This window comes from Aedes aegypti, chromosome 3, assembly GCF_002204515.2.
Source record: "Aedes aegypti strain LVP_AGWG chromosome 3, AaegL5.0 Primary Assembly, whole genome shotgun sequence".
NCBI classification, from domain to species: Eukaryota; Metazoa; Arthropoda; class Insecta; order Diptera; family Culicidae; genus Aedes; species Aedes aegypti.
Window position 1 is genome coordinate 153547788 of NC_035109.1, and position 23625 is coordinate 153571412.

The window sequence follows — 23625 nt, forward strand, 5'->3', positions numbered from 1 at the left end:
TACGATCATCCACCATACTTTTTTTGTTGGAAGAAAGCTATCCTCAAATTTGGCTGGACTCTTGAAAGATTTCCTCCAGAAGCTCCTCATCTCCAAGATTCTCTAAAAATTGTTAGAAAATTTCTTTCAGCCTTAAATATTTCTAAAAATAGCATTTGGATTTCCTAGAACTATTATTCATGAAATATATATACAAAAATATTTTTCAGGATAACATAATTTTTTTCCAAATTGTTTTAATTTTTTTTCTTAGAATATCTATGATAATTCTTCACAATGATTCGTTACAGTTAATATTTTTGGATTTCGATATGAATTACCCCTAGTTTTTCTCCCCGAAAAAAATATCTAAATGTTCTTAACAGAATGCATTCAGGGCTTGAACAATGCGCTAATTAGAAGGTTTCTAATGTTTCTCTTGTACTTGTCGTACCTTTAGCAATGCTCCGAGGAACCCTTCTACAAATTCATCTAAGAGTATCTCTAAGTAATATCACAAATTGTCAATAGCAGAGGCAAAAATCTGAAATCCACTCAACAGTAGCCAAACAAAGCCAATCACAGTCAGCGAAGCCAGTGAAACTCACGTCCATCGCTGCTGTAGGCGAAAAGCCTTGAAAATTGCAAAACACCCGTTGCTAAGGGCAACCCAAAATTACAGTAGAAAAATGTTCTATTTTCCGCTACATTTCCCACATTAAGGGGCAGGATCCGTCATTGATTTCGGAATTTTCAAAAGCAGTTTTTTCATTCAAAATCAAGAAAATTTACTTGAAAATATGTTCACTGTATTCCATTCTCCAACCAGAACACAGTGAACACATTTTTATCGAATAATTTTTAGTTTTGAACAGAAAAACTGCTATTGAAGTTTTGATGATGACGATGATTACGATGACGGAGCGTTGATCGTTAAGGCGAAGTAGGCCGTCATTGAAATTTGTACGCGTCGTTGATGATTGTTGCTAATTCATCTCACGATTTCGAATAAAAGAAAATCAGTTGGGTTTGCACTAACACAGCTGAAAAAGTATCAGCATACTTTATGCATGTTAGCGCGTACAGTGATACTTTTTCAAATCAATATAAACTATTAAGACTGAGTTTTATAACTTTAAAATGCAAGCTGAAAAGTCATCATTGTGACCAAAATGAATGATGGGCTACTTAGCCTTAAGAGCCTTCAATGACACTTACGTTTTAGAAAATTCATGCACCCAACATAGGCTACTTGATGAGATTCATGTTTTTGAACTACTGTACTGGGAAAGCCACGTGATTTTCGCGAAATTCAAGCCTACTACTATTACCATTCCCAGCACTGGTCAATAGATTATCAAGATTATTTCAAATGATATTCCTGAAATTTCTGCGTATTTAATTAGTAATTGAATTTTCTGGATTACTAAAAATAATCGAGGAACTTTGAGAATCATCCTCAGAATTTCTGGAGAATTTTCTGGGTCCTGGTTCCTTAGTCGAGTGGTTAGAGCCCACGGTTGCAAAGCAAAGCCATGCTGAAGGTGTATTAATTTAGCATGATCAATTACTTTGCAGACAATAAACTCGTTTGATGTTGTAGTATTGATATTTTTTCCCTGACCTCAAGTGAAATTCCCTGATTTTCCCTGACTTTCCAGGTCAAAAATAAATTCCCTGACATTCCCTGACTTTCCAGGTTTTTCCAGAGAGTCGACACCCTGTTTATGTTGCGGCAGATCCTCCAAAAGTGTCGCGAATATCAAGTCCCTACGCACCACCTATTCATCGATTTCAAAGCGGCCTATGATACCATCGACCATGAAGAGCTATGGAAGATTATGGACGAGAACGGTTTTCCCGGGAAACTGACTAGACTGATCAAAGCAACGATGGATAGTGTACAGTGCTGTGTGAAGATATCGGGTGCTTTATCGGACCCGTTTGAAACACACAAAGGACTTCGACAAGGCGATGGTCTTTCCTGCCTCCTGTTCAATATTGCGCTAGAAGGTGTTATGAAACGGGCGGGCTTCAACATGCGGGGCACGATCTTCAATAAATCCAGCCAGTTCATTTGTTTCGCTGACGACGTGGACATTGTCGGAAGAACGTTCCAGGTGGTTGCTGAACAGTATACCAGGCTGAAACGTGAAGCAGATCGGGTTGGATTGAAGGTAAATACGTCGAAGACGAAATATCTGCTGGCTGGAGGAACCGAGCGCGATAGAGCTCGCATAGGCAGACGCGTAACGATCGACGGGGATGAGTTCGAGGTGGTGGACGAATTCGTCTACCTCGGATCATTGATAACGTCGGATAACAACTGCAGCAGAGAAATTCGAAGACGTATCATCGCCGGAAGTCGTGCTTACTATGGACTCCACAAGACCTTGCGGTCTGGTAAACTTCACTTCCGTACTAAGTGTACCATGTACAAGACGCTAATAAGACCGGTAGTCCTCTACGGGCATGAGACGTGGACAATGCTCGAAGAGGACCTGCAAGCGCTAGGAGTTTTTGAACGACGTGTGCTTAGGACGATCTTCGGCGGAGTATGTGAGAACGGCGTATGGAGGAGAAGAATGAACCACGAGCTTGCGCAACTCTACGGTGAACCCAGTATCACGAAAGTCGCCAAAGCTGGAAGGGTACGATGGGCGGGACACGTTGTGAGAATGCCGGACAACAATCCCGCAAAAATGGTGTTCAACTCAAATCCGGCCGGTACAAGACGAAGGGGAGCGCAACGAGCTAGGTGGTTTGACCAAGTGGAGCAGGATCTTGGAAGTGTGGGGCGATCGAGGAATTGGAGGTTAGCAGCAATGGACCGAGTTAGTTGGCGTAACATTGTGACGCAGGTCATGTCTTGAAGGACGTAGAGCCAGCAAAAGTAAGTAAGTAAGTAAGTAATTTCTCGGCCTATCTTGATGCATGGGAAATTTCTGCAAGGAATCGATCAAGAATGCCCTTTTTTCTGATCACAGTACGCAATTGAAAAGAACTGTCAGTTCAAATGGGAGTCGCTGTAGAAAATTTCTGCAAGGAATCGGCGAGAAATTTTTTTAGCGATTCCTTTTCGGTAGCAAATCAGGCTTACGGCTGTAATTGAACGCATTTTTGAAGGTGGACGATTGTGTTAGGATGCGTTTTTGTGGAGGAAAATCAAGATCAAGATCAAGATTCGAAATACGTTCGTTGTTTGGACTGTGGAGTTTGAAGATTGTTCCTGAATTTTGGCAAGTACACAAGCCTAAAGTGGCTCCTTTCAAGAAAGAATTCACCTTTTTTTCAACGAATTAGATGAGTACAATTTTATTTTTTTTCTTGATTTCTTAGTTTAAGTTTTGAATACCTAGTTAAATCGATTGTTAAATCGTAAACAAATTATGGATGGTTCGTCACTGTAAGTGTCGACATAAGCTTTTATTTCAGTTTTATAAAATTGTTTTGTTAGCTACACGTACGTATTCTTTTAAATGTTTCTGGCAATTACTAAAAACAACCTTTGAATAGTTTGACATTAAAATTGTCGACGCACTAGATAACTAACTGATGAATAACTTTTTCAAATTGAGGCTATATGAATCGCATCTCTTACCAAGGTGAATCCTGATCATGTAGCTTTTAAACCTTCCTAAAACAAAACTCCTTCCCGTGAAAACCATGGCGATGCAGAGATGATTTTGGTCTCTAGTAGCAATGAACGTCACACTAACATTCCTTTTCCTCATCGATGACCTAGGGACGTGGCTGGCGCCGCTATTGACATTACTAAATTTGGAGTCCTCGAAATTGTACATTGAAGATGGTATGCTACTCCCAAGCTACATCTGTTGGTTCCCTGTGCAATTTTGATTATTCCAGTCAATCGCGGAGTAGCAACTACGAATTGTACGGTCATCAATGCTTATGCTTATTCTTGGTCGAATTTACTAAGGAATTCCTGGAAAAGCTTTTAATATGGATGAACACCTGTAGGGTTTCCTTGAAAATTCATCAACCCATTGCTTTTTTAAAGCTGTGAAACTAACCTTTGATGATCTTTTTTTGAAGAATTATCTAGATTCTGAATAACTATTTGAGAAATCGGAGAAAAATATAGTGGGAAAAACTCTTGAGGAAATCTTGGAATAGTGTCAGGCAAAATTTTCAGAGAAATCTCTATAGAATTTACTGAAGGTAGTTGCATTGGATTTCCTACAGCAAATCCTGCATAAATTCGTCGTAACATTCTTTGAGAGATTTTTGGATGAATTCTTGCTTGAATTTGTAAAAAATCTCTGCTTTTAAGGTAATTAAGAATTATTCACTGGGGAAAAATTGTTTCAGATTTCCTGATGGTCATTCTAGATTTTGTAGTATTCAATTAAGGTACCGTGGGGCAAGTGGGTAATGGATATCGCATAGTTGGGATTCTTCAAATCCTAGAGACTTTAAATTAAAACAAATGAGGTCGTGTATACTTTTTAGCTTGACTCCCACCAAATATAAGCAGTATGCTTAAGCTTATTTTTATGTTAAATTTAAAAAAAAAAGTACAGAAAAAGTTTTTGAAAAACGTCTCCTTACATTTCAAGTGGGAAAAACGTCTCCTTACCCACAAGTGGGGCAAGTGAAAAGTTTATCGTTTTGAGCAATAAATTCAAAAACTAACAGTTATTTTCACGATTTTTATTACCTTTAACATTTATCAAGGCGTCCCAATGAACAATAACATAAGTAACATGTAAACAAAGAAAATTTTATACTTGTTACTTGAATTTTCTTCTGTTCAGTTATGTTTGTTGACATGATTCGACAACATTATAACTGCGATATATCCAATGTTAGTTCTTATATCATGGGACAGCAATTGCATTTCTGCTCTGTAGAATTTACACCGCTCGTTATTTGTTAAGAAAATCGAATATCACGTCGAATGACTCTTCTGGAGAAATCAAACGGAATCCTTCAATAAAGTATTTAGAAACTTTTTTTTTTTGTGGATACACCTATACCCCATTTTTTATGTTCTGAACTAGCTTTACATAGACATTCCACGAGATTTCCGTGCTTTCTCTTATCTTCTTCTTTCTGGCATTACGTCCCCACAAGAAAGTTTCCAACCCGAAAAGATCCTCGACCGGTGGGATTCGAACCCACGACCCTCAGCTTGGTCTTGCTGAATAGCTGCGCGTTTACCGCTACGGCTATCTGGGCCCCTGCTGAGGCCTGCTACTAGCCTTAATGATTGCATACGATTGTAAAATCACGAGTTTAATTCAACACTGATCCATATTTGTGGGTTATCGATAACTTTGGGGCGATTGAACTGAATTTCTTTCAATGGGGGTCTTGTTTTTCGGTTCAACATGTTCAGAACACAACGTCTGTTGGGACCTTTCAATAGCAAGGTCAAGTTTCCTTCGATAAAGAGCCAACTTGCCTGCTGCATATGCATAGCCGTTTCCGTTTCAGAGTACACGCATGCATGCGTTGCAAATATTGCACTGTATTTTGTTGCGATGAGCAAAAGCCCTTCGCATGGTGGTGTCTCTTTTTCTTGCTCTTGATTTTGCATTGCCACTTGCGCAATCGGTCGGAAAAGCTGAGTTTGTTTATGCAGCCTCGTGTTTATACTACACATACTTCCACCAGCACAGCACAACAGAACATACCTCCGCATATTGCTGTTCACTGAATTGGCCTAATGGAGAGGTCCTTGACATCGTCAAATCGGCAGCGGAGAACCCATCACACGAATGCAATGAAGCATAGCAGTAATAACGGCAAACATGTAGTGACGGTGCCGTTATGCACGAGTGTATTCGTGCATTTGGGTATCCTTTCCGTTTGAGCAGTTTCTAGGTACTGATATGTGATCGAAGTTTTATTGTGTAATGATAAAAGACCTTAGTAGGGCCATCCATACTATAAGGGGTTTTCCTTAGACGAGTGGTTAGTCTAAGGCTACAAAGCTAAGCCATGCTGAATGTTGTATGGGTTCGATTCCCGGTCGGTCCAGGATCTTTTTGTAATGGAAATTTCCTTGACTAACCTGAGCATGAAGTATCATCGTACCTGCCACACGATATACGAATGCGAAAATGCCATCTTTGGCAAAGAAAAGCTCTTAGTTAATAACTGTGAAAGTGTTCATTTAACACTAAGCTGAGAAGCAAGCTCTGTCCCAGTGAGGACGTAATGCCAAGTAGAAGAAAAAGTTAGTATCTCCGAATTTTCTGAATTTAGACTGGTATTCTTGAGCCCCATTATTGAAATCAAGGTATCCTTCAAGAAAATTACTAAATCGAATCTCAACATGGCCTTGCCACTATACTCCGATGTGCCATAGATTGACGGCCGGATCAGCATTGTTAATCCAGGAAATCCGCTCATCGGGGGACTGACTGACATACCTCTGCCTGCCACCCACACTGATTGAAACAGAAACTCACGTCTAACAATAGCCCTCAACTACGCATCGCCGCAATATGTAACATTCGTGCGAAAATAAAACCGCGATGAATCATATTACAAGCGTAAAGTGTGCGAGTGAAAATGAATGGTCGAACAGCGTGAAAGAAAAAGCTTTCCATTGTTACGACTGACACGTTTCCACCCGAATGAAACGTCACTTCGGACCTTATTCCACTAGCAGAGAACCAGGGATTCATATGGCACTTTTCTCGCGTAACAATTCGAAATGGCCAATACTCAGATTGTTGATTCTGAGAAAATTCAATTTAATTCCTATTCCTTACAATTCAAATCAATCAATGTGATTTCTTGTTCGTTGAGTGACGATTTAGCGACCGTCCATAAATGACGTAGCATTATAGATGGGAGGAGGAGGATTTCGTGACGAATCGTGTAACCATGGAAAATAGGCTACGATAAGGGAGGGGGTGTCAAAAAAATGGCCAAAATATGCTACGTAATTTACGGACGCTGCCTTACAGTAACTACATGTTTTCCTTTTTTTAAAGGCCAACGTTTGCGAAATTTTTCGATTGTAGGTCCTCTTGATGGCGAGTGATTCTATCAATAGGCATCAAACCCGTGTTTACAATTTGATCATAGGCCCTTTAGAAATGCAACGCGAGATTTGAAAAGTTTTCCCAAGATTCTGCTTCGACGTCGTTCATGCCTCCTGATGAGCTATTGAAGGATCTTTGACCGAACGGGGAAGTGTTCCCAGTTGAAGGCAACCGATTCGAGGAAGGAACTTGATAGAAAGTTATTCTTATCGCTGCGACTTGTGACAAACATCGCGACCATTCGGTTTAGGTTCGTCGTCTTTTCTCGCTCGGCAGAATCCATCATTCGGTCGACTCGACATTCGTCGTCTGGGTCGTTGAAGGTGCAAACGCACACAGAGTGTGTTTGTAGCGCAAGGACGGTCGGCAGCAGCAGCAGCAGCAATGACGCCAGACCAGGCTTCCGAATTCTCACTCACTCTCACGATAATGGATTTATCCCTCACAGCAATTTTCAGGGATTAGCTGCCTTGCGATTTTATCCGTCCACAAAACAAAGCGAAAATAGATAATTGCACATTTCCGCAGCTGTGAGAAGTTTGTTTTCTCTTTCTCCGATCCATGGAGAACTTTTCCTGTATCCATCGCCACAAGCAGCTGTTGCTTTTATGCACCAAATTACCCACACCTTCCGTCAAGTTGGTGTGGTAGCATGGTTAGCGTGCACACATCGCGGTTGTTTTTAGCAATGTTCTAGGTTCGAATCCCGTCGCCGGCACTAGTTTTTGTTTATCCACATAGTGATAATTCTCGGGAGCAGTTGGTGAGCGAAAATATGATGGAGTGAAAAATAAATTATCCCCGGAGTGGAGTGATTTTCGGTTATCCACCATCGTAGCTCCAGGGAAAATAAGTGTGAGCGATAAAAGATGTTCACGTGAGGAAGCGAAAAAAGCATTCTCCTTACGTGCGAAAAATCGTAGATTTCGCATCATTGATACGAAAATTCAGAACCCTGCGCCAGACGATATGTGAGAGAATCAGCAAAACACAAAAGGGACTCGGCGACGACGACGGTGATGACACACCGAGAAAACGACAGTAAACAATTTCAGATAGATTTGCTCTAAATTGTTTTAATTTGTTTTGTGAATGGAGCTATCTGGGTTCTTTTACCGGTACGGCCCAGGATCTTGTAGTTCTGAAAATTGCTTGGACTTCTCTGGGAATGAAGCATCATTATAGACATGGTATTATTGTTCCAACCATATGACATAAGAAAGTATAAATGCCAATTCTAAGGGACCTTCCTTAGCCGAGTGGTTTGAGTCCGTCATGCTGAAGGTGTCTCCTGGTCGGTCCAGGATCTTTTCGTACCTAATGGAAATTTCCTTGACTTCCCTGGGCATTGAGTATCATCGTACCTGCCATACGATATACAAATGCGAAAATGGCCAAGATGCCAAGCTCTCAGTTAATAACTGTGGAAGTGCTCATAACAACACTAAGCTCTGTCCCGGTGAGCACGTTAATGCTCGCTATTTACTTAGCCGTTAAAGATCTTACCATGAATTCATGAATAATCTTACAAGAAATTTGTTGTGAATGACTAGAAGAATTCACTGTAAATCTGCAGAAATCCATACAAAATCTCGTCTGGAGTCTCATCAGAACTTTGTATTGGGGACGGGCCTGGAGTAGTGGTTAGAACTCGCGCCGAAAACCTGGGATCGAATCCCATCCCCGAGATAGTCACTTATGACCTAAAAGTTAGAGTGACGACTTGCTTCGGACGGGAAGTAAAGTCGTCGGTTCCCGAGGAGGAAAGAATAACTCGCCAATAACTTATGCATACCATATTTTGGTATCATACCAAAATTAGGTATTGTTCAGTTATCAATACCTCATTTTGGTATTATAATGGTATTTGAAAAACATGTTTAAAACAATTAAAAATACTTCATTTTGGTATTCGACAGCTATTGAGGACTGCTGGAGGTATTGAACTAGTATTGGAAAATTTCACTTTTATATGAAAATCCATCAAGTATTATTTAGGTATTACAATACCTGATCTAATTATCAGCTTGGTATTTGTAGAATATGCAGAAGGTATTATTTGAGGTATTTTACCTCATATGCAGGGCTCATTCATACCTCATTTAGGTTGTAAGTATTGGAAATTATCTGGTATGGAATACCTCAATTTGGTATTCAGCAGTTATTTTCTTCTGCTCGGGTTCCGAGATGAACTAGCCAAGGGCTAAACATTTCGTTAATAAAAAAACAAAAGTGAAGATTCCCGATAAGAATAATAAAATGATCCTGATTTCAGTTAAGATCCCTGCTAAATTTCTGATGGTAATCCATGAAGTAACCCTTTCTAAAAAAAATCCTGGAAGAATTTCTATGGTAGTAAGGGTTCTGATGAGTGGAGAGCTTTTTAGTGATGCAAAGCAGTGACTGGTGTTGCAGATAGGTTGAGCGCACAGGAACTTCACAACATTTATTAAAACATTGAATTTAATTAGCGACGTTACACAAAAAAAACAGCGTTTAAAGACGGCGTGATGAAAAAACGTTCAACAACGGCGATCACTCAACTGGAATTTTCTGATTTATTATGGACATATTTGCCTTTTTGAGATTATCTATTGAATCTTTTACTGTGAGTCTATTCTGTAAAGTGGATATTGTTTTGAGCTCTAAGTTATCGGCTAATTGGAATAAATGAAAATTATTTATTGAAGCTACTTTCTCTAAAAATGTGATGTGTCTTGGTAAAAAATCAATTTGCATGATTTCTTTGAGGAGTGCTTCGTGAAGCCCAAGCAGGACAGTTCAGTTTTGCGTCGTCCGATAAATTTGGCTCACGGTTTCGCGCATGTTTTCGTCGCCGGAGATTTTTTTTTTTTTTTTTCCTGTTTTCAAGCGTCTTGCTGGGTAGTGCTTCGTGAAGCCCAAGCAGGACAGTTCGGTTTTGCGTCGTCCGATAGATTTGGCTCACGGTTTCGCGCATGTTTTCGTCGCCGGAGATTTTTTTTCCTGTTTCCAAGCGTCTTGCTGGGTAGTGCTTCGTGAAGCCCAAGCAGGACAGTTCGGTTTTGCGTCGTCCGATAGATTTGGCTCACGGTTTCGCGCATGTTTTCGTCGCCGGAGATTTTTTTTCCTGTTTCCAAGCGTCTTGCTGGGTAGTGCTTCGTGAAGCCCAAGCAGGACAGTTCGGTTTTGCGTCGTCCGATAAATTTGGCTCACGGTTTCGCGCATGTTTTCGTCGCCGGAGATTTTTTTTTTTTCCTGTTTTCAAGCGTCTTGCTGGGTAGTGCTTCGTGAAGCCCAAGCAGGACAGTTCAGTTTTGCGTCGTCCGCTAAATTTGGCTCACGGTTTCGCGCATGTTTTCGTCGCCGGAGATTTTTTTTTTTTTTTTTCCTGTTTTCAAGCGTCTTGCTGGGTAGTGCTTCGTGAAGCCCAAGCAGGACAGTTCGGTTTTGCGTCGTCCGATAAATTTGGCTCACGGTTTCGCGCATGTTTTCGTCGCCGGAGATTTTTTTTTTTTTTTCCTGTTTTCAAGCGTCTTGCTGGGTAGTGCTTCGTGAAGCCCAAGCAGGACAGTTCGGTTTTGCGTCGTCCGATAGATTTGGCTCACGGTTTCGCGCATGTTTTCGTCGCCGGAGATTTTTTTTCCTGTTTCCAAGCGTCTTGCTGGGTAGTGCTTCGTGAAGCCCAAGCAGGACAGTTCGGTTTTGCGTCGTCCGATAAATTTGGCTCACGGTTTCGCGCATGTTTTCGTCGCCGGAGATTTTTTTTTTTTCCTGTTTTCAAGCGTCTTGCTGGGTAGTGCTTCGTGAAGCCCAAGCAGGACAGTTCAGTTTTGCGTCGTCCGCTAAATTTGGCTCACGGTTTCGCGCATGTTTTCGTCGCCGGAGATTTTTTTTTTTTTTCCTGTTTTCAAGCGTCTTGCTGGGTAGTGCTTCGTGAAGCCCAAGCAGGACAGTTCGGTTTTGCGTCGTCCGATAGATTTGGCTCACGGTTTCGCGCATGTTTTCGTCGCCGGAGATTTTTTTTTCCTGTTTTCAAGCGTCTTGCTGGGTAGTGCTTCGTAAAGCCCAAGCAGGACAGTTCAGTTTTGCGTCGTCCGATAAATTTGGCTCACGGTTTCGCGCATGTTTTCGTCGCCGGAGATTTTTTTTTTTTCCTGTTTTCAAGCGTCTTGCTGGGTAGTGCTTCGTGAAGCCCAAGCAGGACAGTTCAGTTTTGCGTCGTCCGATAAATTTGGCTCACGGTTTCGCGCATGTTTTCGTCGCCGGAGATTTTTTTTTTTTTTTCCTGTTTTCAAGCGTCTTGCTGGGTAGTGCTTCGTGAAGCCCAAGCAGGACAGTTCGGTTTTGCGTCGTCCGATAAATTTGGCTCACGGTTTCGCGCATGTTTTCGTCGCCGGAGATTTTTTTTTCCTGTTTTCAAGCGTCTTGCTGGGTAGTGCTTCGTGAAGCCCAAGCAGGACAGTTCGGTTTTGCGTCGTCCGATAGATTTGGCTCACGGTTTCGCGCATGTTTTCGTCGCCGGAGATTTTTTTTTTCCTGTTTTCAAGCGTCTTGCTGGGTAGTGCTTCGTAAAGCCCAAGCAGGACAGTTCAGTTTTGCGTCGTCCGATAAATTTGGCTCACGGTTTCGCGCATGTTTTCGTCGCCGGAGATTTTTTTTTTTTTTCCTGTTTTCAAGCGTCTTGCTGGGTAGTGCTTCGTGAAGCCCAAGCAGGACAGTTCAGTTTTGCGTCGTCCGATAAATTTGGCTCACGGTTTCGCGCATGTTTTCGTCGCCGGAGATTTTTTTTTTTTCCTGTTTTCAAGCGTCTTGCTGGGTAGTGCTTCGTGAAGCCCAAGCAGGACAGTTCAGTTTTGCGTCGTCCGCTAAATTTGGCTCACGGTTTCGCGCATGTTTTCGTCGCCGGAGATTTTTTTTTTTTTTTTCCTGTTTTCAAGCGTCTTGCTGGGTAGTGCTTCGTGAAGCCCAAGCAGGACAGTTCGGTTTTGCGTCGTCCGATAAATTTGGCTCACGGTTTCGCGCATGTTTTCGTCGCCGGAGATTTTTTTTTTTTTTTCCTGTTTTCAAGCGTCTTGCTGGGTAGTGCTTCGTGAAGCCCAAGCAGGACAGTTCGGTTTTGCGTCGTCCGATAGATTTGGCTCACGGTTTCGCGCATGTTTTCGTCGCCGGAGATTTTTTTTTCCTGTTTTCAAGCGTCTTGCTGGGTAGTGCTTCGTAAAGCCCAAGCAGGACAGTTCAGTTTTGCGTCGTCCGATAAATTTGGCTCACGGTTTCGCGCATGTTTTCGTCGCCGGAGATTTTTTTTTTTCCTGTTTTCAAGCGTCTTGCTGGGTAGTGCTTCGTGAAGCCCAAGCAGGACAGTTCAGTTTTGCGTCGTCCGATAAATTTGGCTCACGGTTTCGCGCATGTTTTCGTCGCCGGAGATTTTTTTTTATTTATTTATTTATTTATTTTTTTTTTTTTTCCTGTTTTCAAGCGTCTTGCTGGGTAGTGCTTCGTGAAGCCCAAGCAGGACAGTTCGGTTTTGCGTCGTCCGATTGATTTGGCTCACGGTTTCGCGCGTGTTTTCGGCTCCTAAGATTTTTTTTTCTGTTTTGGAGCGTCTTGCTGGGTAGGTATTTGGAAGGCACAAGCAAGACGGTTTGTTTTCGGGACGCCAAGAAGTTTTGCTGTCAGTATCAGTTTTGTGTTCAGTCGAGGATGGATTACCAACTGGTGAGTTCGTTTCATTCTTGTGATAATACATATTTTCTTGAAAGCGTAACTTTTAAGTAATTTTAAAACAAACTTTGTATGGTTCGTCACTATAAGTGTCGGCATTATGCTTTTTTCTTATACAATTTCAATATACATATATTTGTCTCTTTTATACGTTATTAAAAATTATCGAGTTCTGTTTGATCTTTCGACCTTGACGCTTGCTTTTACCGGAGCGAGCGACGAGGGCAGGATCAAACATGTCGCGCGTCGGTCTAGTAAGTGAAAAAGTGGCGTGATCGGGGAGTTCGGTTGGAGTAAGTGAAAAAGTGCCGCGATCGATAAGTTCTGTTTGATCTTTCGACCTTGACGCTTGCTTTTACCGGAGCGAGCGACGAGGGCAGGATCAAACATGTCGCGCGTCGGTCTAGTAAGTGAAAAAGTGGCGTGATCGGGGAGTTCGGTTGGAGTAAGTTAAAAAGTGCCGCGATCGGTTCGTTCTTTTTGATCTTTCGACGACCTTGACGCTTGCTCCTGGGCAGTGCGTCAAGAAAGCCCGAGCTGTCGTCCGTGTTTTTTTCGGGTCGCGCGCCTATTTTTTTTTTTTCTGAGTGCTAGCCGAGCAAACGAGTGAAGCTGAAAGTGGATTGTGGCTGCTAAGTCAAGGATAACGGATCAATTGGTGAGCTCGTTTCATGCTACTATTTCTAATCTATAAAATATGTATGACTGCACATTTAATCGTTACAATGGTGGGATGTAAATATGATGTTTCAACAAACTATGGATGGTTCGTCACTGTGAGTGTCGACACAAACTATGATTCATGATTTATTTATGTTTAACATTTTTTTTTCAGAACACCCCTTATATACCTTTATTTTTGTAATTAAAAAAACTTTGAATGGTTCGACACTACAAGTGTAGACTTGCGAAAGGTTCACTTTATTCAACAAACTTTGGATGGTTCGCCACTGTAAGTGTCGGCATAAGAATAAGAGTGTTCTATGATGTCCCAACCAATTGAGTCTTTTGTTTCTTTTCAAATGAGTAAAATATAATAACACATGCTTTCGTACTGACAGCTGTAGGAATGTTACATTTAGGTATTTGTTCAACAAACTTTGAATGGTTCGTCACCTCAAGTGTCGGCATAATTTTCCTCTACATAGAAATTATATGAACAATTATATTTACGTATAAGCATGTATATATCTCACAAATCATTGTTTATCATGGTCTAATCGCTTATCAAAGTGAATCCTTTGCCCAACGATCCTCCCCATTAACAAACATCCCTCCCAGTAACCTTTGTGGAGATGCAGAGGCAAACACGGTCTCCAAATAGCAAAGGTTACACACTAACATTCCTTCCCTCAATCCCACCTGACTGCAAGGACATGGCCGGCGCCGTTATTGACCTTGTATAAATAGAGGCACTGAATTATGCACACTGAAGAAGATTATGGCCAATCCCAGCTGAACTTCTAGTTGATTCTTTGTGCATTTTCTCTGACTTCGGTCAATCACGGAATAGCAACCATTGATATGTGTAGTCAGTCTAAGCTAAGCTAAGCTAAGCTAAGGTAGTAAGGGTTCTGATGAGTGGATGGCTGAAATCACAATGAATCGCAAGTCAGTCCCATCTGTAAAAAGAAGAATTGAGAAGTTGAGAAAATAGGCTGTGAAGTTTCCAAACTCGTTTTTCATACGAATATTCAAAACATTCCAGAGGATTGGAACATGTTCAAATCTTAACGAAACTTTCACAATTTGCTTTTTACTGCAATATCTTTCCGATAAAAAAATAAAGATGATCGAAACACGATTCATTTTTGTGTTACACGGAGCGGAAAACTGTAGTGGGACTGATATGCGGTTACTTTTTATTATGAGACAATTTGACTTGCTGTTTTTTCCGAACAAATCTTATTACCTCATTGATGCAGCTGAAAGAGCATTGGAAAACTGAACTTAATTCAATTTTGACGAAAATGCAGAAGGGACTGACTTACGATTCATGGCAGTAACAATCTCGTTGATAAAGATAAAAAAAACTGTCTAGGATAAGTTCAACTAATAATCCTGACAACGATTCATTAAGAATCAGTTAACAATTATACCTCAGAAATCCACCAAACTGAATTCTTGATGAATCTCTCCAGGATTTCAGTAGATATCCCAATAAATTTGCCAATTTGTTGGCTCAGCTTTTCGCCAACCTCGTTGAAACTACTGGGAATTTCAAGCAAAAACCGGCCAAAGATCTTAGCTTAGCTTAGACTGACTACACATATCAATGGTTACTATTCTGTGATTGACCGAAGTCAGTGAAGGTGAAGATAAATCGAAGCCAAACTTCAAATTTTCAAGAGCACGGATCTGGAGAACCAAACATCCGTTTAAGCTGAAAACTTAATCGATTGGTCACTAGCTGGTGGTGACCAATCGATTAGGTTTTCAGCTCAAACGGATGTTTGGTTCTCCAGATCCGTGCTTTTGAAAATTTGAACTTTGGCTTCGATTCATCTTCACCTGAAGATGCACATATAATCAACTAGAAGTTCGGCTGGGATTGGCCAGAATCCTCTTCAGTGTGCATAATTCAGTGCTTCTATTTATACAGGGTCAATAACGGCGCCGGCCACGTCCTTGCAGTCAGGTGGGATTGGGGGAAGGAATAATAGTGTGCATTCTTTGCTATTTGAAGACCGTGTTTACCTCTGCATCTCCACATGTTAGTTAATGGGGAGGATCGTTGGGTCATTGGATTCACTTTGATAAGCGGTTAGACCATGATACAATGATACCATGCTATTATTTGTGAGATACAAACATGGTTATAAATAAAATATTTTCAATTGATATGACGAACCATTCAATGTTACACACATACAATCACAACACATCACAGAACAATCTTATGACGAATCATTCAACGTTTGTTAAATAAAGTGAACCTTTTGCAAGTCTACACTTATAGCAGGGTGGCCACCCAATTTCGATTTTGAAATTCCCGCTTTTTTCCAGGGTTTCCCGGTATATTTTACAAAATTTTCCCGGTTTTTGATCCATTCTTTCCAACGACTTTAATTAACTTTTCCTAAATCGTTTCTATGAAAAACACTTCATTTTTTTTAATCGTTTTAAATTTGTTTAGTTGTGTTTCCATAGTGATTTGAATGTTTATCAATACTTTCACTATTGGAACAATAAGTTGACTATTAGATTGTTCTAATCTATATAACATGTTATTCTGAAAACTATGGCATAGTATAGTATTCATCTCAATCAATTTGTCTCGCTTTCGTCGAAGATCAATGGAGCTCTGGAGCTATATATCATAGGGAAGAGATTGCTAATTGTACCAATAAAACAGATCCTACTCTTGACACGACAGGGGTTTAATTTGAATGCTATTTGAACCATATTTACCAACAATATAACCTTTAAGCCAAACTTCGAATTTTCATGTTCAAGTGTCAAGATCTAGAGAACGTGACAACCGTACGCTTTGAAAATTTGATGGATTTGTTGTATTCTGGTGATCATAAAACGAACAAAATTTCAGCACTACACATTTTATATGAGCTGTAACAGCTTGATCGTTATTTAAATCCAGTGGCGATTCCCTAACCTCAAATCTACCTGTTCCACGATTAGAAATTTTTGAACTTCAGCAACAAATTTGCATCTAATGAGTAGAGATTTGTTAGAAAGGACGATTTTAATCATCAACTTTTTGATTTATAATCTAAATTTGTCGAAATAGTAATTTTTAGAGTCGTAGAACAGGTATAAAGTGAGGTTACGAGTCGCCACTGTTTAAATCTTAAATGAGCCCTTATTCAAAATTTTGTTGATTAGATTACTAGTGACATATTGAAAGATTTTATAAATAAAGACTTGTTTTAAAGTTGTGGTATTCAGCAATTACAGAAGAGTGCAAAACCAATCTGCAATAAGTAATTAAACTTTGAATCAAAAAGTCGAGTACAAAAAGTTAGAGAAAAGTTGAAAAAACATTGGCCCTGACAGTGCGAGAACAAAAATTCAAAAAAATAGTTCGAAACATTGCTAAGAGTGAAACATTTTGTAAGAAATATGGTGTAGCATAGTAGAAATTAAATCACTAATGTTTGAAAGATATTTGTTCAAAATTTAGGATGTCTCATGGCAATATCATTAAACATAACTACTTTCTATAACTTATTTTGGAAGTTGATGTGTAAATTACAGCTTGAAGATGTTCGTTCAAAACGATTTACCCGGTGATCTTCTCAAATTCCCGGTTTTTCCCGTCTTTTTCCCGGTGGATTCAAATTCCCGTCTTTTTCCCGCTTTTCCCGGTTCGGTGGCCACCCTGTTATAGTGTCGAACCATTCAAAGTCCTTTCGTAATTACAAAAATAAAGGTAAAAAAGAGGGTTTTGAAAAAAATATAAGAAAAACGTAAATAATTTATGAATAAAAGTTTATGCCGACACTCACAGTGACGAACCATTCATAGTTTGCTGAAAAATCATATTTACGTCCCATCGCTGTAACGATTAAATGTACAGTCATACATATTTTACAGAGAGAGTAGCGTGTGATCCTCTGACTGTGACGCTTGCTCCTGCGGGGGCGGGCGAAGCAGTCAAGCAGGATTAATCGTGTTACGCGCGCTGTGCAATGGGGGGAAAAAGTGGCGTGATTCGCGGGCTTATTCAGTAGTGTGAGATCCTCTGACCGCGATGCTTGCTCCTGCAGAGGCGGGTGATGCGGTCAGAATAGATCATGTTACGCGCGTAGTGCAGTGAAAAAGTGTATAGTATTGTACGGTTAGCACAGTGCGGCGACGGAAAAAAACAGCAGTGCATTCTGGTAAAATCATTCCTCATTATTACTTACTCATCTATTACTATTACCATTTAAAACTCAATACGTGCCAGTTTCGAAAATTTAATTTTCGATTCGGGAAGTGTAAAAACATTTCAGATATCCATTTGATATCTGGGTGTTTTTATGCGGGGCTTACTGTAAATGAAAATGACCTCAGAATGTGTGTGTATTTACTGCCATTCTTGAAATGGGTCGTTGGAATTTCAGTAGAGCTATCACCTTTCATCTCCTGGGCTAAAATTGTCTGCAGATATACAGATATCGAAGGGTATCAATAAATACATGCATACAATTTTCTTCCATAAAAGCACTGCCGGTCAGTGGTAGGTGGATTGTATACACACACACACAGTCATACATATTTTACAGATATGAGATAAAAGCATGAAACGAGCTCACCAGTTGATTCTTCATCCAGCAGCCACAATCCATTTTCAGCTTTACTTAACGCACAGACTAACTAGAGAAGAAATCACTCTGGAGACGCGAGAAAAATAACACGTTTGCTTTTCATGCAAAAGATCGCTCTGATGACACAAAACAAAAACACAATACTTGGGCTTCCACGAAGCACTGCAACCCAGCAAAACGCGCGCAAACCGAAAGGTCGAAAAATAAACAATACCAACGAGGCACAAAACCGACTCGTTTGCTCGTTTGCAAAGCACTCCAAAAACAAAAAGAGAACGCGCAACCCGAGAGAGAAAAATCTGACGCTTGCTCGGGCTTGCTCGACGCACTTCCTTTCAATACTTCTCCTTTCTTAAACCATAAATCCTTTCATAGAAGCAAAGTTTGTAAATGTAAATATTTATGTATTTTGCACAGAGGCGTCGCGTGGTCTGATTATCAACCTGTGCACTTCAAATTTAGCGTCATATTATTTTTGAATTATTGGGTTCAAACCATTATTTTTAAGTTAATAAAAATGTGTATACATTGGCTACTAACCTTCGTTTTAAAATATAATTTTCTTCCGATCTCTCAGTTGATTCAAAATATTTAAGATTGTATGTGCTAATTTATCAACTCAACCAACACTCTCTCAATTTTAATGATTAGTCATTATTATGGGCAAATTGTAAAATTGAATATTATAAATATGTGTGACGATTTATAAAACACTGGATTATAGCTAATATTGCAATACTACAATCATAGCTTACATATCTTTACATATAATTAATTCAAAATCGGTAGCATCGTGTAGTGCACACTAGTGTGGAACAACTTTTTGGATTGCTTTTAGGTCCCATAACAACTGTGCAAAATTTCAGCTCGATCGGAGAAACTATATTTTAGCGCCAGCCGTTCAAAGTTTGTATTTACTATGGGAAAACTTACTTTTGCAAAGAAAAATCGCCAGAGGTCACCCATTGATCTCTATAAAAACTCTGAACACATACCTCGATAGGTATTTTTACTATGAAGAATATTGCCGAAGACCGCGAAACAATCCGACACTTGTGAAAAAAGTCACTTTCCTTGTCTGTTCAACAATTTTTCGAAACTAGCAAGTGTACCCTAATGATCGATCTCAGCGTCTTACTTTCCATAGTCATTTTTATAGTGAATATTGAAGAGTAAAGTTACCATAGGCTTCTATAACAGTCTCCTACAAGATTCACTTTTCGGTGGCAAATGCAATGCTTCACAACGCCTACTTTCTACTTGTAAATTTTGCGAAAATGAAGCTGTAATTAGATTATTTATACCGTTGTTACAAAAGAGGTATTTCTTTTTACGGCAATGTATAAACCATATTAAAATAAGATTGTCGCCACTTATTTCTACTCAGTGAATCTACTAGTCATTTTCCTAAGAGTTCCTAAGTATTCCCTATGTCGTATATGATAACGATGTATCTAGCTAGCTAATAGTAAGAGTGGCTACGGATCATTCTGGATAGCAAAAGGAGCAATTTGATTATTGGCCCTTTAGAATTGTGAAGCAAAATGTTTTTAAGATTTCTTCCGAATAAGGCGGCATCCATAAATTACGTAACGCTCTAGGGGGAGGGGGAAGTAGGCTCGAGCGTTACGGTTCATACAAAAATTTGAAATTTTTCATACAAAAAGCGTTAAGGAGGGGGGGAGGGGGTCAAGAATTTCCAATTTTAGCGTTACGTAATAAATGGACGCTGCCTAAGCCGTTTAGAAGTTTTAAGGATTTCAAACAAAAAAGTAGAATGGAGTACCTTGTTCCTTTTAATTCCGCCCTAAATGCTTTATCTTTGACAGATACGGAATGATCGGAATAAATGCTGCAGTATTTGCTGGTGTGCTATCTTGAATAAAATTTAGAATAATCGGTGAAGATTTTATTTGCGAGGAATGTTTAGAAGCAACTATGAGAGACATTCGTGGACGAAATATTGGAGAAATTCTAAGGAGACAAACTGTAGGAAATTAATGAGGAATCGCTGGTCGAGTTGAAGAATTTCTTCAGAAACTCTAGAATGAATTTTTGAAGATTTTCTTGTAAGAAATGTAGAAATTTTTGGAAGTTCTAGAGTACTTACCAAAAATGCAATCAGGCAAATCTAATGAACTGCCACCAACAGCACACATCGCCATGAATGAGCCAACAAACGGGTAAAACACAAAACGCAATTCGAGACCGAACGGAGGAACCCAAACGAGAGAGGTGCCCGTCGTCGATCCGAGAGAAGTAAACGGAGTCAGCCAGCAAGCAAAAAAAAATCTACTTCATCGCCCGCTGACTGACTGACTGGTGGTCGGTCTCGGTTCCCCATAAGAGCGTACGTAAGAAGAAAGAATAAAATGAAGCCAAGGTTCAGCGCACTCACCGTAATATTGGCATGGATGTCGTACTGCTTTCCGTTGCGGCCGATGAATCGACAGCTCAGCTCGTCCACCGAGGCGTTCAGGATCCGGAATCGTTCGTGGTTCTTCGTAAATATCTGCTCCAGCGTTTTGATCTCCAGCTTCAGGGTGTTCAAACACGCCATTTCTCGAACTCCTCACTGACTACGCCAGCCACTTCACACTCAATGCATTTATTTACCAGGAACTGTGTCCACACTTTTCGAAGATCCAACCCTCACACGCACACTCGAGCACTTCTCGTTTTGGATCGGAAATCTTTCTCCGATGATTACTTTTTTTTTCTTCTGGGGATAAGAACACTGAATCAGACACTTTTTCCTATGAATCGACTCCTTTCGATTCGGCGAAAACTATTATATAGTATTTACTTGGGTATCTTTCACTTCACAGCTGGAAACAAGAACAAAACTTTGGATTATGTACTCCGTTCTCTTCGATCACCGTAACAAACTTCCGATAGCTGCTGCCTGGTAGGTTCGTGTGCTCCTCATAGCAGAGAGACCCATATTCCTGCACTTAATTCCGCTAGCCACATAAATACAGCTCGCACTGTTTGTTCACCATATCACTCCGAGGTAACTTCTTCGAATTTGAACGGTGTTATTACCTACCGAACGGCTAGGTACTGCTAGGCATTTTCTTCGATTCTGACTGACTGAATCAGCCGACTCCCGTCCGTCGTAAGTAGCAGCAGAAGCAGTTCCTTCAGTCAGGTAGATATAGAGCCTGAGCAGAATATGGTGAACAATGAGCAATTCACTTCTTGGTCGTCTCGTCGCACACTTTTGCACTCGCTGATGATGGGTAATTCGGTGTTGCCAGATAACCGAAGCATGTTTTGATAGGGCATTTTCGAGTGTATTATATAATGTTAACTATTCAATTGTTTATAGATGAGGCGGTAGAATTTTCCTAAAAAATAAGGAACAATCGTCTTCAATTTAAACTCCACCGGAATAACTCCGTGGATATTCCCAAACCTTCTCATAAAACTCTAAATCAAATTAAATTGAAACGAAGGATATTACTCAATAATATTTACAGTTGATATTTTGTATCGCTGTTCTTATCGCTGTTTCGATACAAAAAAATATAATTGGAGCTCGCTGAATTTTGGGAACTTCCTGAGCAGAGTGCTTAGAGTCGTCCGCGGTTACAAAACAAAGCCATGCTGAAGGTGTCATAGAGTATCATCGTACCCTGCTACACGATATACGAATGCGAAAATGGCAACTTTGGCAAAGAAAGCTCTCAGTTAATAACTGTGGAAGTGCTCATGAGAACACTAAGCTGAGAAGCAGGCTCTGTCCCAGTGAGGACGTAATGGCAAGGATAAAAATACGAAGTTTTAAAACAATTGAATGAGCTTTTAAATTTTATATCACTTATAATTCTAACTAACTCTACTCTTTAACAAAACTACAAACAAACAAATGTTTAGTGAATTAAAATATATATTTTTTGGATCATAACTGCTGTCAGTACATCAAAAAATCCTAGCGTCTCACTTTCTGCCAGGGGATGAATCAAAATTTAAATTTCATAGTTACAAAATTGGACATATTCGTAGTTAGGGTGAGCAAAATTTCAGTTCAATAGCTACGAAGGCAAAAAAACTGATGAAACCAAGAGACTACTTTAAAACGTATTCAGCTACTACCTGTATGCGCAAGCCGCTTCGAAATAAATGGTCTACAACAGTGGTCGAGGCAGTTTCACCAATGAGGGGAACGAGCACAAACCACATAAATTCTTGAAATTTTATCAAATACAGTATGCCAATGAATGTGAGGTTTCTAATCGATTCTATAACATTTCCCAGAAAAGCATTCCATCGAAACCCGTTGCCCAGAATTTCACTCACTAGAAAACCAATCCGTAGCATGGACCATTCCCCAAGAAATAATGTACCTACTTCAAAGTTTTGAAATAATCTAGTTAAAAATATTTATTTGAAGCTATAAAAAGTTGTTTACAAATACATGAAAAGATTAACATTGGTGCTAATTATGAACACGTTAAAAATAATTCAAATTTTATTTGCAAATGAACTATCACAGTAGTTTAACTTTTATTGGCACTTATGAAGACTGATAGATCAGTCTAGGAGGAATACAATATCCAATATTTATTTAAAAGAATTTACAACTCATCACTATTCTGCACAAAATAGAACTACATCCTTCTTTCGGTATAGTAGTTTCCAAATGTATAATTTCACATGTATGTTCAATTTTTATCAAATGTAGTGATGTATGCAGCTTTTCATCAATATTTCAAGAAGGTGCATCATAGCTTATCTTTTGGGGCTATCCTGAATGGAATAAAGACGTTCGTAGTTTCATATTATACGTCTCCGATATAACTATTACGTCCATTCGGCAAAATAAAAATGTACTATTCTGCACATTAAAATGATAAGCTCTTCTATACGTCAAATCAAAAAAAAAAAATACGAATGACTTGTTGAATTTTGCACAAAATAAAGATGTACCCTTCTTTCAGTCTTATCCTGTTGACGATATAGACAAAATGATCCGTAGGGATACCATATGGCAAGAAGGCATTTGGCATGATTGATTAAATGATCAAGGAGCATTTGACATAATGGTCATTTGGCCAATGACCATTTGGCATAACATGAAGAACATATTTTTTGAAAAGAAGGAGCATAAGTATGGGTGACGGGGTTGGTGGTCTAATGGCTACCGCTTCTGCTCCACAAGCAGAAGATCATGGGTTCAATTCCAGGCCCGTCCCTTTCCTCGTAATTGATTATTCTCTCACTTGCTTCTGTCTTCCATTCTTAATCTATTACACTCAAACTATTCGTTCATAGCAAACGCTAGAACAAGTAACAGACAAAAAACCATTTCCCTAACGCTTCCATTCTTCCACGCGCACGCCTTTCCTTACGCCTGATACATAGGCAGTCTGCTAACCACAAAAGCAAACATCTCTGCCATGCCTTTCCCCCAATCCATACACTCCCGCATAGATGCAGTCGGACTCCACGGTCTACAGTGGGCCAGTATAAGTGCAACATCAATTTCACCCCCTTCCCCACATTGGTCTGCATTCTGACTAAAAATAGAACATAATAATACACTGATAGGCAAAATAAAGTGCCCACCTCACCAGTTTTCGAATTTTTCTCATTGATTTGGTTCAAATTAAAGTTAACACACTTAAATCTTTTTTGATATTTAATTT

The 23625-nt window shown here is 39.8% G+C and overlaps 1 protein-coding gene across 1 annotated transcript in view; it reads right to left on the minus strand.

Moving 5' to 3' along the window:
- LOC5564183 (ubiquitin-conjugating enzyme E2 Q2) overlaps nt 1–23625 on the minus strand; it is an 80743-nt gene that overhangs the window by 51400 nt on the left and 5718 nt on the right. The window contains 1 exon segment of the mRNA XM_021854376.1: nt 20373–20802. Within this exon segment, the coding sequence (XP_021710068.1) occupies nt 20373–20534 (162 nt within the window). The 5' untranslated portion in view covers nt 20535–20802.